Source organism: Aulonocara stuartgranti (assembly GCF_965226115.1).
Source record: "Aulonocara stuartgranti genome assembly, chromosome: 19".
NCBI classification, from domain to species: domain Eukaryota; kingdom Metazoa; phylum Chordata; class Actinopteri; order Cichliformes; family Cichlidae; genus Aulonocara; species Aulonocara stuartgranti.
The window spans coordinates 12,711,841-12,726,481 of record NC_138955.1 but is presented as its reverse complement, the minus strand read 5'-3'; the positions used below and the strand labels follow the sequence as shown (position 1 = coordinate 12,726,481).

General features: G+C 40.7%; 1 protein-coding gene across 1 annotated transcript in view; it reads right to left on the bottom strand.

Annotated features, from left to right (window-relative positions):
- galnt16 (UDP-N-acetyl-alpha-D-galactosamine:polypeptide N-acetylgalactosaminyltransferase 16) overlaps window positions 1-2,523 on the bottom strand; it is a 36,825-nt gene extending 34,302 nt beyond the window's left edge. Inside the window, exon 1 of the mRNA XM_082517335.1 lies at window positions 2,090-2,523. Coding sequence (XP_082373461.1) covers window positions 2,090-2,290 — 201 coding nt within the window. The 5' untranslated portion in view covers window positions 2,291-2,523. The remainder of the gene's footprint in view (window positions 1-2,089) is intronic.
- Window positions 2,524-14,641: the final 12,118 nt, after the last annotated feature.

Genomic DNA, 14,641 nt, shown 5'->3' with positions numbered 1-14,641 from the left:
AAAAGCAATTCTGGGAAACTGGAGGCTCAGTGGGAGAAATGTGGAGGAAAAAAGTGGAGACAGTGCCGACAGCTTTCAAAGATGATGTATTAGTGATTCAAAAGCATTTAATGAACATAAGTGACAAAAAAGAGAGGCCTAAGAGGACGGAAGGAGGAGAGAATGACAAGAAAGAAGGATGGAAAGAAAGAAATTGTTAAGGAGGGAATACATGAAAAAGAAATAGATAGATGGTGGAAAAAAAATAGATAACTAATGAAGAAGATAAAATAAAGATACAAAGGAAATAAGGAAAGAATAAAGAATGAGAGGAGAGATTGGGCAATAAAGGGAAAGACAAAGTGAAAAGAAAGGAAGGGAAAAATAAACAATTGGAAAGTCTGTAAGAAAGAAAGAAAGAAAGAAAGCCTTCCTCTGTACCAGCCTGCTCTTGTTGAACCGTGGGACCCTGCTGTGCCGAGCTGGCAGCCTGTGAGCTTCAGGTCAGATTACCAGGACAAACTACAACTAGAAAATCTCAGTTTGGTGATAAAGGTGAACGACCCCGCTGAGCAAATCAAAGATTACAAACAGTAAAGGCTTCACTTTCAAAACTAAAGCATACAGACCAAAGAACAATCTGATTAGAAGTGAGGTCTGTTTATGGTTCAGCAGCAGTTTGCAGTTTATGGCACAAGCTTGTAAACTGTGACGGGGACATGATACACCTCGCTCTCTCCTCTGACTGCAGTCACACTGAGGGTTTTTTAAACTAATTCCATATTTGTTTGTGTGCATTCTCCGATCATCGCCATACTCTTGGCCAGTGCTCACACACTAATGCAAACCACAGCTTCCTCTCTTCTGCTCCAGAGGGCCTGCCTGCATAGATGCCACAACAACCCCACTGCTTGGTATTTGCCCCTGAATTAATAAATCCTGCGAACAACGCTTTAACAATTTGGCTGCTGCTGGAGGGAAACGCTTTGACATGTTGGCACACAACCCCAGCCACATCTGAGGCAATTTTATTGGTCTAGTAAATTGTGAAAGAGGCTCGAGTGTGCAGTATTTCCACATCAGTCCCTGTCTCCTTAAAACTGAACTGGATACACACACTTAAGTGATTTTTATATTTGCTTACTGGGTGGTAGTGGCATAGATATCTGAGGGAAAGTGCTTGGTTATGCCTTTGCCCTAAAAATATTCTATTAAGATTCACTTTTACTTTAAATTTTACACATAATCTCTTATTGTTTAAGCAAAAACCTTTCCACCTTCTGACAAGATTAAAAGGAGCTTTTAGTCATTTATATTGAGTCAATGACCTGTCAGTTATTCCCAGGATACCAGATTATTTTTCTGCACTGCTCTAAAAGCACAAGCTACAGGTCTTGTATCTCTTCACACTAAATGCAACAGAAAGCCTGCAGCCCGACTAGACTGGATATTCTAATCTGAGCTGGCATGTAGCCAGTTCCAGCTCTATACTGTTCAGATCGCGTCTGTAGGCTGTGTTGCAACCTGGTGGCTACTAAAAGTCAAGCCTGACGACCACCACACCTACAGTCTCGGTATTTTTCCTCCTTCCCTCAGGCAACAACAGGCGAATACAGACATGACCTGACTGAAACAGGCCCTTTAATGACAGAATGCCCGACCTGGGAGTCCGTGTTTTTCACCTCACATTTGCAATCAGGGAAAGGTCGCAGCATAATGTGGTTTACTAGGCGTTTGCGCACGACGCACGAGACTTACGGAAAGCCTCTTACGGGTACTTGAGGTTCCCTGGCGTCGGGTGTGCAGCTCAGAAAGGCGGGGAAACGCAACAAAATAGGGCTGCACGGCAGGCTGTAGATTGCTCTGCAGGTTGCGTGCACCTGACGAGGTTGAAGTCGGCGCTCAAGCCTGCAGCCTACACGTCCAGTCAAACTGTGACACTTACAGCTGTGCAGCACCACCTCCACCTCCATCCTCATCATCCGTGGGTTCGCGCACACACATGCACATCAACATGCAGCACACACTCTCCTGCAGCTCGGCGCCTTCAGCAACAGCGCCGCTCTCATCCCCCCTTTCCTCTTTATCCCTCACAGCCGTGCTCACTCACTATCAGCGGGATGGTCCTGTCATCCCGGTGAATCTCCAGTCGACCGGGGATCACCTTCTGCCCGTGGCCCCTGCCGCGAGTCTGCGAAGCCGATGACGACGGCGACGACTGGGGCTTGTTGTCCTGCCACAGGTAATAAAACGTCCCTAAGATCCATGCAACGGTCAGAATCGCGATGGCGTTGGCCCGTATCCTTCGCATGGTGAGCCCATACGGAGGGCTCCGCAGCCTGGCTGGTTCAGGTCCGTGCGCCGTGGAAGGTACAGCCTCCCACGCCGGTGATGGGTCGAACCGCAGCGCAGACAGACAGCCTCTCTGTCTCTGCGCGTACAGCCGCTTCTACCAGAGCGATGCCTCTCTGCTGGGATTTGCGCACTGACAGAGCCACGGTCCTAGCGCCGAGTCATATCATCTCCCCACTCTCAAACACTCGCGCGCTCACGCACGCTCACGCGTTATCCATCCGCTGGCTGTGATGAGGAGAGCGCGTCCAATCTACGACGAGCAGCTGACACGCAAGCTTGGGTGCAGATCATTGGGGGAAACAAAGGAAAGACTCAGATGAGAGATCTTCACTTCTGGCTCTTTCAAGCTTTAATTCGCGGTGATCTTTTAGTTTTTACTCCCTTTGCGCGTCACTGAAGCAACGCTGGTTGGTTTTACCTACATGAACATCACCTCTTTCCCTTTAAACCAAAAGCAGCTCCCCTTGTTTGTAGAATAGCCAAAGCATTAAGGGTGTAGGGTAGCTAAGTCGACCTCCACCCAATGCTTTAGAACGGCATTTGGAACAGATTTGAGGAGCTGTGTCTTTGTACTTCGAGTTTCCGAAGGTAGTTTTTAGAGGCAAATATTTTACTTTTAGTCTTTAAAGTTGATTCGTTTAAATAACACGAGGCATTTTTGGAGGTTCAGCATCCTGAAGAAGAAAATCAGAGGTGAAATAGAAAATGTTGGGCTGTAACTAAATGTGTTTATGAGTCTTTATTACAATACAAAAATAATTAATAGGGGAAAAATGCTCATCACATTCACAGAAATGTTTGGATGTCTTTTTCTTATTCTGTTTGTAGTATTATAAAAACGAAGAAAAACAGCAAGTTTCGTTCTATAAAAAAACTACAAATGAGCAATTCATTTGCATTATTTAATTCATCTACCAATCAATAAACCGATTTTTAAAGCTGTGGTAAGTTGGGTTTTAAGAGGAAAATCAATAATAACCTTTCAGCTTATTATAATTTAGCAGTCTGGGAGAGAACTGGGCTGCTTTACCTCAGTGGGCTTTCAGGCTTTTATGACAGGAGACTTTGGCCAATCAGTGCTCTTTTAAAATCTCCCATTCAGACATTTTCAGGATAAAACAAAACTCTTATTATAACAAAGTGGGGTTGAGCAATAGTTAAGTAGTGGGTTTTCATCTGGTCCCCTTTACTTGCTATTTTTCAGCAGATGAGAAGCACATGCAAATGACCATCTGGTGGGCATTGCTTAGAACAAAGATGGGAGAGCTGTAGGAGAAGCCGCAGTCGTGTTTTTGTCTTTTTTCCACATCTCCGTCTCCACGTCACTTTGCATCACTTCAGTCCAATCCAGGTTTATTTATACAGGGCCAATTCCCAACAACAGTCGCCTGAAAGTGATTTATACTATAAAAACCCTACTGTATTTGAGGAACATCCCTGCACTTAAACAATCCTCTGTGAGCCAACACTTTGCGACGACGGGAAGGAAAAAAAATCTCTTTTAACAGGAGGCATGCTGCTATATAAACACAGCGACTGAAAAGTGCTCAGTGTGTCATATGACATCCTGCAGCAGCCTGAACCTATGACATCATAATTAACTGATTGTTCAGGGTCACTTAATCCTGGTTTAAGCTTTATCAAAAAGGAAAGTTTTGAGTCCAATCTTAAACATATCTCTATTTAGCTGTGTATGTGTGATTGCACTGTCTCTTATGGGTCCAACACTCATGACAAATGGCAACTTATTGATCAAGCATGGTGTCCAACCATGCAGATAATTAGGTTTTGTCCCTGCAATTTATAATGGAGGTCAGTGTAGTTTAATCTGTGGTGTGCAAAGCATGAAAAAAAACGTCACCTTCTTCTATTCCAGCAACAGTGGTTCTCTTATTTCTTAATTTGCAAATGTAATTGGATTAGTTTCTTATGCACAGAGATATGAATCAAAACTGAAATGAAATGCTGGCCAAATAAAACCAGAACCGAACCAGCTACACATAATGAGAAAAAATTCATTCACTTAAATATATTGACCCTTTTAATTTCTTCAGTACAACATCTGCTTCATGCTGAATCTAAATAAAACCTGCTGCAACATTTTTCCTCATTGCACAGGTAGGCTCATTAGTCTACCTATGCATTTTAAATAACGCTTCTAAATTTGGAGCCTCCTCTCGCCGAGTAAATTAAGCAATGCAGCTAAACCGATCATGAAGACAAAGGAAGACTTTGTAGCAGCATGAATATTTAACTCTTGGTTTGCACAGATGACCTTTGCAACTATGACATATGTGTGCGAATAAATCAGAGGCGTACGAAAAAGTCAGAATACATTAGCCTGAGAGGACCCCTCTCCAAAATCCGTAACAACCTTTAAACGGCCTCAGACACCAGCGAAGAAATCAGAGCAGCGCTATAACACCCCAGAGGCATAACAGAGCTGTGGAGGCTGAAATTTCTCATCTTATTCCCTCTCTGCTACAAGAAACAGAAAAAACAGCCCACAATATGAGCTCATCCAGCCCCACCTAACAGAAAATGCTATGTGTGCGACGTCCTCACAAAGCTAGGCCCACCGCTACAACATTGGGAATCAGGAATGCCGAGTTTTCCTTGACAGAAGAAGATAAAGAAATGTGATCCAGCAACGGTGGAGGGAAGGCAACGAGGAGCAAAATGAAATCAATAACTGGAACACAAACCCGTCTGCAGCTGTGCACTGTTATGTTTTTAATTGCTGATGCATTCAAGCAATTATTTTGTGATGAAGCACGCTCAGAAATGCCAACAGGCTTACTTTTCTCTGTTATTTCTGGTGTTTAATAGAACCACTTTCTAATGAGTTTATAACTCCTGTGGCTTTAAATTTCTAAAAAGCTAATTACATGCTTTTTGCATCAGTTATAAGCGTGGGTGAGAGCTTGTAAAAAAAAAAAAAAGAACTCCCTTTACCACTATGGTGTATGGTCATTCCACGAGGAACACAGACAGTTGGTTGCACTAATTAACATAAGGTATCTTTGGACCGTGGGTGGATGCCAGAATACCAGGGCAGCCACAGGGAAAGCTTCCAAACACCAAACAGAAAGGCCTCAGTCGGGAGGTGGAATCAAACCCAGAACTTTTTTCCTGTGAGGCTGAATCAAATTATTAAGTATTTATCAATAGATCATCATATACAAATGCACAATCATGAAAGGATAAATGCTAAACAAAGGATTTGCAACCTGGCAACCCAAACCTGATTGTTATTGAAGAGAAAGCATGCAAGGTCAAATTAAAGTTGACGTATCATAACAAAATAACAGCAGGTCACTGAGTAATCCCATAAAGCTACTTTTGGCTGCTCCCTTATTCACAAGGGGTCACCACAGTGGGCAGCTCCGCATGTCTGGTTTTCACGCCGGATGCCCTTCCTGATGCAACCCTGAAGGGATTTGTGTCTCTCCCAGGATCACCCCGGGGATCTTTTGGTTGTAAACATGCCAACCGCTACACTACGAAGCCAGTTACAGCATACAGTAAAAGACTGGCAGCAGCCTCAACCAGTAGCCATCATAGGCCCCTTATTTTCTTCCGAGTGTCTTTTTCATTATTTATTCCCTCTCTTCCATCCCTTCACTGAGAGACCCATCAGGCAGCGAGCTCTGCCCTCCATCCAGGCTGAGTATATAGAAAGGGAAGGTCACAGGGGTCAGAGCCACATCTGGCTCAAGGCTGGGAGATATTTGTCTTCATTCGTACAGACATGGCTGCGCCTCTCGCGGCTCTGCTGTCACAGTTATCTTTGGGAAAGACAGTGACACCCCAAAGCAGGGAGGGAAAAGTCTCTACACATTGAGACAAGGAGAGGATAAAAGAAGATAAACACACACAGCAGCCATGGTGAGGTGTTGGTACTGCCAGCTTAGCTGGGAACACCGCACACTCTAACGTCTCATGGAATTTTCTTCTTACATGGGGCCTGGCAATCAAGCTCTTAACAGGCCTTTTAAAGGTGCAGACAGGGAACCCTGGTTGCATGGGGGGCTGACAGCAGAGCAAACCTACTGCTAAAGTCAATATTGTCTCTCCTGAGATGTGTGGAAAGACAAAGCTCCACATTCCCACAACACAATCAAGCCTGCAAGGACTCTGCTGTTTCCTAAAATCTCTACTAGCTGGAAGGTTTCCATACCGATTATGACCTCTGACCTCTTTGTCCTTGAGGAGGTTTAACAGAGTATTGCATGATGGTTGTCACACAAAACATATTTTGCATCACACTTTGCAGTGTGTTCTGTATGTTTGTTTATTGCAAACACAGCTACAGACAGTCACCAGCAATTTTAGTTCCGGTGAGAATCACTGTCGGCATTTCACACAACTTTGCCAGACACCCCCCCCCCCCCCCCCCTCTCCAAAAAAAAAAAAAAACCCAAAAAAACAAGCCTCTATGGAATTCCTCTATAATAATAGTGGAAACTCAGCCCACTCGACTGCCTCTCGGCTGTATCCGGTGATCATCGAGCTCTAAGAAATACAAGTTTAATCTTGCGTGTGTGTGTCTGTGCATTGTGTATATATTATGCAAATACAAAGTGTCAGAACACAAAGACAAAGCAGGAATTTATGCGAGCATCTGTCCTGATGCATATGGAGCAAGGTTTCAGCTTCTGGTGCTTCACTGAAGGCCAGAGGGGACTTTACCGAGTCTGCTCTGTATAACTGGAGTATTTTTACATCAGGCCACGTAAAATGCATCTTTTAAGCATAACTCAGGGTGGCAGGTCTTGTTTAGCACTTTCACCTCAGACCAAGAGGGTGACTGGTTTGCTCCTGATGGCCTGGTGGAACTTCTTGTGTGGATATTGTCGACTCTCGGTTCTCTGTTTCCTCTCCAAGTCCAAAGACATATATGTTAGGTTACTCTGTGACTCTAAATTGTCTATAGTGAGCGTAAAGTAACTGGCAAACTGTCTAGGGTGCACCTTACCTCTCACCCTATGACAGCTGGGATAGCTCCAGCACCCTTACAAGCATGGAAATGTTAAGCAATTTAAAAAAAAAATAGAAGGGTGGTATAAGAAGCACTCCTTTTAGGCTTTAGAGGAGTATCTAAAACTGAAATATTGCAGACTTAACTGTGCATTCAGCAAAGTCTTCAAACATCCATAGAAACTTCCGAGACCTCTGAGCGCACACCTAATAATTAAATGACAAAAATTTCTGGCTTTACAAGGTAATGGTTCCAGGATTATACATGTCTCAGTGACAGTAGTTTTACAGCAAGACTCAGCTGAGAAATGAACTAATTTGTTTTATTGCTGAGAAAGGAGAAAGTCACAGTTTCCCTTCTCTTGTATATAAAGCTCGAGCCATGCGTGTGAAGTGTAGTTTGGCATAAAGTCTGCAACGGTTAGAGAAAGAACAAGCCCAGCTCTATTCAAGGACAAAGGTAAGGTTAATTGTTTAACAAATCACACCTTGGTTTACACATTTGTCTGATATTAAAAGTTCCCCGATTTGAGATATGGAGAAGACACTATTATGAGTTATGTCAGGAAGGGTGGTGTGCTGACCCTTTGTGAATAAGCGAGCAGCTGAAAGGAGCTTTTAGCTTGCAGAATCCACCTTATAGTTCCTCTAAAGCTCACTGATAATAAGATTTTGCGTTTGGCTGGTTAATATTTAGAAAAACTGCTCAAAAATATAGCACAGCTTGGCTAGCTGTTTTCCACTCTTTAGTCTTTGTGCTAAGCTGATTGCACAGCCCCAAGTTTGAGATTGAAAGCTTGTTCTCGACTGAAAGTTAAAAAGAAGAACAATGAATTTCAAGTCTCAAGTCTGAGCAGTTAATTAAAAGTCCATCTGCTATAAAGAGCTTCATCTTCCAAGCAGTTCTTCTCTCAAGGCCTTTCAGGTGCTCCAGTTTTGTTTAACTCTTTGGTTTTCAGTTCAGTTCCATTCAGTTTAATCAATTTAGTTCAGTGATGAAGAGAAAACCTTTGATTTTTGAGTTTGAGGAAACCCAGCAGTCTGACTTAAAGCCTACAGATGCCTGACTGCAAGATAGATTGTATACAGGAAGTGCAGAATTATTAGGCAAATGAGTATTTTGTCCACATCATCCTCTTCATGTATGTTGTCTTACTCCAAGCTGTATAGGCTCGAAAGCCTACTACCTGTTGGGGGAAAACTCTGCAAAAGACCCAGGAGAAATAAAGACACAATGAGACAGAATTACTTTTGATGCTTTAACGTGCACACGGGTAAGCTGTTAAAAACAACTCACACCGTGAACAGAGGCTTGGCACTTTTTATAGGAAAGACAGTGAGAACAGGATAAGAAAATAATAAACAGATAAAATAAACAACTCCATATGTGGCGCTAGTCTCGTCAGCAGAGAGCTGGGAGAAAGCTGTGAGAGATAAAACAATCTAAAACAATATGTCCCAAAACAATATGTCTTCGCTGGGAAAGTCTAAAAGGATAATTCTAAACTAATCTAACCATAGACAAAGGGCAGAGAAAAGGCATCTTTGTACATTTAAAAGAAGGTAAAGAAACATAGAATCATTTTCCACTAACACTACCAATTAAGCATATTAGGTGATGTGCATCTCTGTAATGAGAAGGGGTGTGGTCTAATGACATCAACACCCTATATCAGGTGTGCATAATTATTAGGCAACGTCCTTTCCTTTGGCAAAATGGGTCAAAAGAAGGACTTGACAGGCTCAGAAAAATCAAAAATAGTGAGATATCTTGCAGAGGGATGCAGCAGTCTCAAAAGTGCAAAGCTTATGAAGCGTGATCATCGAACAATCAAGCGTTTCATTCAAAATAGTCAAAAGAATATTTTTTCATTCAAAAGAAAAAAAGAGAAATGTTATAATAAGTTGCATATATCTGACACCCAGTTCAAGTATTGACACTTTTAATGAATGGATAGAAAAAACGTTTGCTTCGGTGAACCAAAAATTACTATTTATCTGTGGTGATTTTAATATTGATTTGCTAAATCCAACAAGGTTAAAAGCCATTGATGACTTTACTGACACGATGTACAGCTCATCACTACATGTATATCCAACAATAACAAAGCCAAGCAGAATAACATCCCATAGCGCCACTATTATTGACAATATTTTTACTAATGTCATGGATTTCCAAATTAATAGTGGCCTGCTTGTCTGTGATATAACTGACCACTTACCAGTTTTTGCTTATGAGGCTTATGATAATTTTCTAGATATTTTTACTATGTGGTACAATAAACATTGTCCTGTAAACGAACACATGACAAAGAAAACAAAGATAAAAAGTCCTTGGCTCACAAAAGGAATTATTAATGCTTGCAAAAAGAAAAACAATCTGTATAAACAGTTTATCAAAGTAAAAACAAAAGAAGTGGAACAAAGATATAAAGCATATAGAAATAAATTGACTGATATTATAAGAACGAGCAAACAACTTTATTATAGAAGAAGATTATATGAAAATAAAAACAATATAAAAGGAACTTGGGATGTGTTAAATAACTTAATTAAACAAGGATCTTCTGGAACATCATATCCTGAATATTTTACTGATGCAAATGGTGAAAATCACAACATGAGTAATATTGTCGATGGGTTCAATAAATTCTTCATAAATGTTGGCCCTGAACGAGCAGCGGACATCCCGTGTCACAAAAATGAAAATATCAGTAATATAAAATCAAATCCCTTTTCACTGTTCCTCTCAGCTACAAATGAGCACGAAGTAATAAATATCACATTAAAATGTAAAAGTAAGTCTTCAATGGATTATCATGACATAAATATGTCTGTAGTTAAACAGGTTATTCTGAATATTGCTAGTCCCTTAACATATATCTGTAATTTATCATTTCAGTCCGGTTGTTTTCCAAAAAAAAATGAAAATTGCGAAAGTAATACCACTATATAAAAGTAATGACAAACACAGTTTTACCAATTATAGGCCTATTTCTCTACTGCCTCAATTCTCAAAAATTCTAGAAAAACTTTTTAATTCAAGATGAGAAAAATTCCTTGAAAAACATCAAATAATAAATGTTGGTCAGTATGGTTTCAGAACGCAAAGAACCACTTCAATGGCGATAATTGAGGCATTAGAAGAAATTACTGATACACTGGATAAAAATAAATATGCAGTTGGTATTTTTGTTGACCTCAAAAAGGCCTTCGACACAATCAATCACTCAATTTTATTGGATAAATTGGAAAGATATGGTATTCGAGGGAAAGCTGGTAACTGGTTAAAAAGTTACCTAACGGGTCGGGAACAATATGTTAGCATAGGGCATTACCATTCAGAGAAACTTGGTATTACATGTGGTGTTCCCCAAGGGTCAGTGTTGGGACCAAAACTTTTCAATGTATACATAAATGATATTTTTGATGTTTCTCAAGTACTTACACTCATACTGTTCGCAGATGACACCAACATATTTTTCAGTAGTGATGATTATACTGATCTTGTAATGACTGTAAACAGGGAGCTAAAATTAATTTTAAAAAATGGATGGACATAAATAAATTATCATTAAATATAAATAAAACTAAAGCAATGTTTTTTGGTAATTTAAAATATAATATAGAATTATCAATTATCATTGAAGGTGTACCAATTGATAATGTGAGTGAAAACAAATTTTTGGGAGTCATAATTGATAATAAAATTTCATGGAAACCCCACGTCAGACACATAAAAACCAAAATTTCCAGAAGCCTCGCAGTTTTGAACAAAGTGAAACAATTCCTTGATAAAGATGCACTTCGTACTCTGTACTGTACCCTGGTTCTTCCATATCTTACATATTGTGTGGAAGTGTGGGGAAATACATATAATAATACAACTAATCCATTAGTCACAGTACAGAAACGAGCACTGCGTATAATTCACAAGGCTGGTTATCTAGATCATACTCACAAATTCTTTCTTCAGGCAAAGTTACTTAAATTCCAGGATCTGGTTAATTACAATACATCCATAATTTTGTAAAAAGCTTTTACTAAACTTTTACCGGCAAATTTACAAACTAGATTTGAAATTCGAGAAAAGGTTTATAATGTGAGAGGCTTTGGAGAATTCAAATTACCCAGAACTCGAACAACCCGTAAAGGTTTTTGTGTGTCTGTATGTGGTGTGAAAATCTGGAACAGTCTGAGTTTACAATTGAAACAATGCAAAAATATTCATAGATTTAAATTTCTCTACAAACAGTTGGTCTGGTCACAGTATACTCAATGATGCTTTTAGTGTGCTCTGTAATGTCTGTTCTCTTACCATTGCTGGTATGGATTCAAAAAAAAAAAGGAAAAAAAAGTGTGCGTATGTATGTACATATATGTACATGTGTGTGTAGCTATATATGTATGTATACGTATGTGTGTTTGTTTCTTGTAATTATTACTGCCTGTTACCTGTGGTAATGCAATTTATAATTTATATATTCTGTATTCAGTTATGAAGGCTCTAATTGTTGTTTGCGAGCTGCTGTTTAGATGCTTGTATGTGCCCGGGGCTGTTGATGGGTCTGTATGCAATGATGGGCGTAGCTGCGGGAAGTTTATTGTTTTTTTTGTTGATGAGTGAGTATAGGGGTGGGATTTAATAAGTTTTCTTCGTCCCACTCCTTTTTCAGGCAATTTTGTTTTTTGTTTTGTGCATTTTATGTTCAATATAGGTATTTGTTGTGCCTGAAAATGAACAAATAAATGAATGAATGAATGAATGAATGAATGAATGAATGAATGAATGAATGAATGAAAAATAGTCAACAGGGTCGCAAGAAGCATGTGGAAAAACCAAGGCGCAAAATAACTGCCCATGAACTGAGAAAAGTCAAGCGTGCAGCTGCCAAGATGCCACTTGCCACCAGTTTGGCCATATTTCAGAGCTGCAACATCACTGGAGTGCCCAAAAGCACAAGGTGTGCAATACTCAGAGACATGGCCAAGGTAAGAAAGGCTGAAAGACGACCACCACTGAACAAGACACACAAGCTGAAACGTCAAGACTGGGCCAAGAAATATCTCAAGACTGGTTTTTCTAAGGTTTTATGGACTGATGAAATGAGAGTGAGTCTTGATGGGCCAGATGGATGGGCCCGTGGCTGGATTGGTAAAGGGCAGAGAGCTCCAGTACGACTCAGACACCAGCAAGGTGGAGGTGGAGTACTGGTTTGGGCTGGTATCATCAAAGATGAGCTTGTGGGGCCTTTTCGGGTTGAGGATGGAGTCAAGCTCAACTCCCAGTCCTACTGCCAGTTTCTGGAAGACACCTTCTTCAAGCAGTGGTACAGGAAGAAGTCTGCATCCTTCAAGAAAAACATGATTTCCATGCAGGACAATGCTCCATCACACGCGTCCAAGTACTCCACAGCGTGGCTGGCAAGAAAGGGTATAAAAGAAGAAAAACTAATGACATGGCCTCCTTGTTCACCTGATCTGAACCCCATTGAGAACCTGTGGTCCATCATCAAATGTGAGATTTACAAGGAGGGAAAACAGTACACCTCTCTGAACAGTGTCTGGGAGGCTGTGGTTGCTGCTGCACGCAATGTTGATGGTGAACAGATCAAAACACTGACAGAATCCATGGATGGCAGGCTTTTGAGTGTCCTTGCAAAGAAAGGTGGCTATATTGGTCGCTGATTTGTTTTTGTTTTGTTTTTGAATGTCAGAAACGTATATTTGTGAATGTGGAGATGTTATATTGGTTTCACTGGTAAAAATAAATAATTGAAATGGCTATATATTTGTTTTTTGTTAAGTTGCCTAATAATTCTGCACAGTAATAGTCACCTGCACACACAGATATCCCCCTAAAATAGCTAAAACTAAAAACAAACTAAAAACTACTTCCAAAAACATTCAGCTTTGATATTAATGAGTTTTTTGGGTTCATTGAGAACATGGTTGTTGTTCAATAATAAAATTATTCCTCAAAAACACAACTTGCCTAATAATTCTGCACTCCCTGTATATCCCAGCAAATCAAATCCAAAACCCTAAAGCACCCAACTCAGAGTTTCTTTCCTTATGATGGAGTCCCTCTGCTACCGTACCAACTATCCTTACAACAGTTTTCTTAATCAGCCATTCGATGAGAGCAGATGCAGCTACTTTCCAAGCAGTGACGTCTGATGGAACAAAGCATCATTTGTGTTACTTTAATGCAAGTCACATCAAACGGGTGGAGCTCCAGGATACGGAGACTTGTGAGCAGGAAAGTACACTGACCTGATGTGCACACGTTGTTAGACTGTATTACTTAAAGGTTATGTGAGCTACACCCCAACTAAACACATATTTGAAACACGATAAAGCTAACAATCATATCATCATATCGTACATCGCTCAACTCCTGCTGTAGTTTAGCAGCCAGTCTATGGTGCTTTGAGCCAGCAGAGCACTTCTACAACCACCAAAATGTAAGTGTCAGTATTTTGTCTGCAGGGTGGGTGCATTTGGGATTCACCGAAGAAATAGCCATGGTAGATGACAGAGGCTGAAAATGTTAATTAATCCAACAGCCGATGTGGAATTTTATTACAAGCTTAAAACTTTTTAAAGCTGGGAATCACAAAAAAAGGTCTTGTCTGAAAAAGAAATGTCTCTACCAAATGGTAGTTAAAACACGAGAGCCAGCGTCAAAACATGTTGGGTTTATCCATGGGGGGGGGGGGGGAGATAAAAACACCTGTGCAAAATTTAATAGCAATTAAGTTACTGACATATTTAAATCTGAGACAAGCCTGTGCACCACGGTCCTAAAATCACTCGTCATATCTACACATTCAAGTCTTCCAAAAAAACCAAGGAGGTATTTTCTCTGTGCCAGCTGTGAAGAAAGTAAAGCAGATGTGGACTGGTTTAAACTGGGCACACAGCTTCCAACTGGAACATCTTTTCCATTCCCACGCTGCTGCAGCATTCCAAGACATGACACCATCCCAGCGCTGGTGTTATAAGCACTCTTCATTTTTACAGTAGATTATTAGGGGCCAACGGGACAATACGGTGCTGCTGGATGCAGAAGACACACTTTAAAAAAAAGACAGAGCTACATTTTGGAGATTACTGAATTATTCAGTGCTTCTCTCAGCCTCACAGACACTGCTGTTTTCAAAGTCGCTGGGGACCTGCGTACTATGATGTCGGAGCTCTCCATATGCTCCAGTGATGCTTCTAAGATAAGATAAGATAGAACTTTATTAATCCCTCGGGTGGGTTCCTCTGGGAAATTCTATCAGCCAAACATATTCTGCTGGTTTGGGCCCTGTTCTCAAGC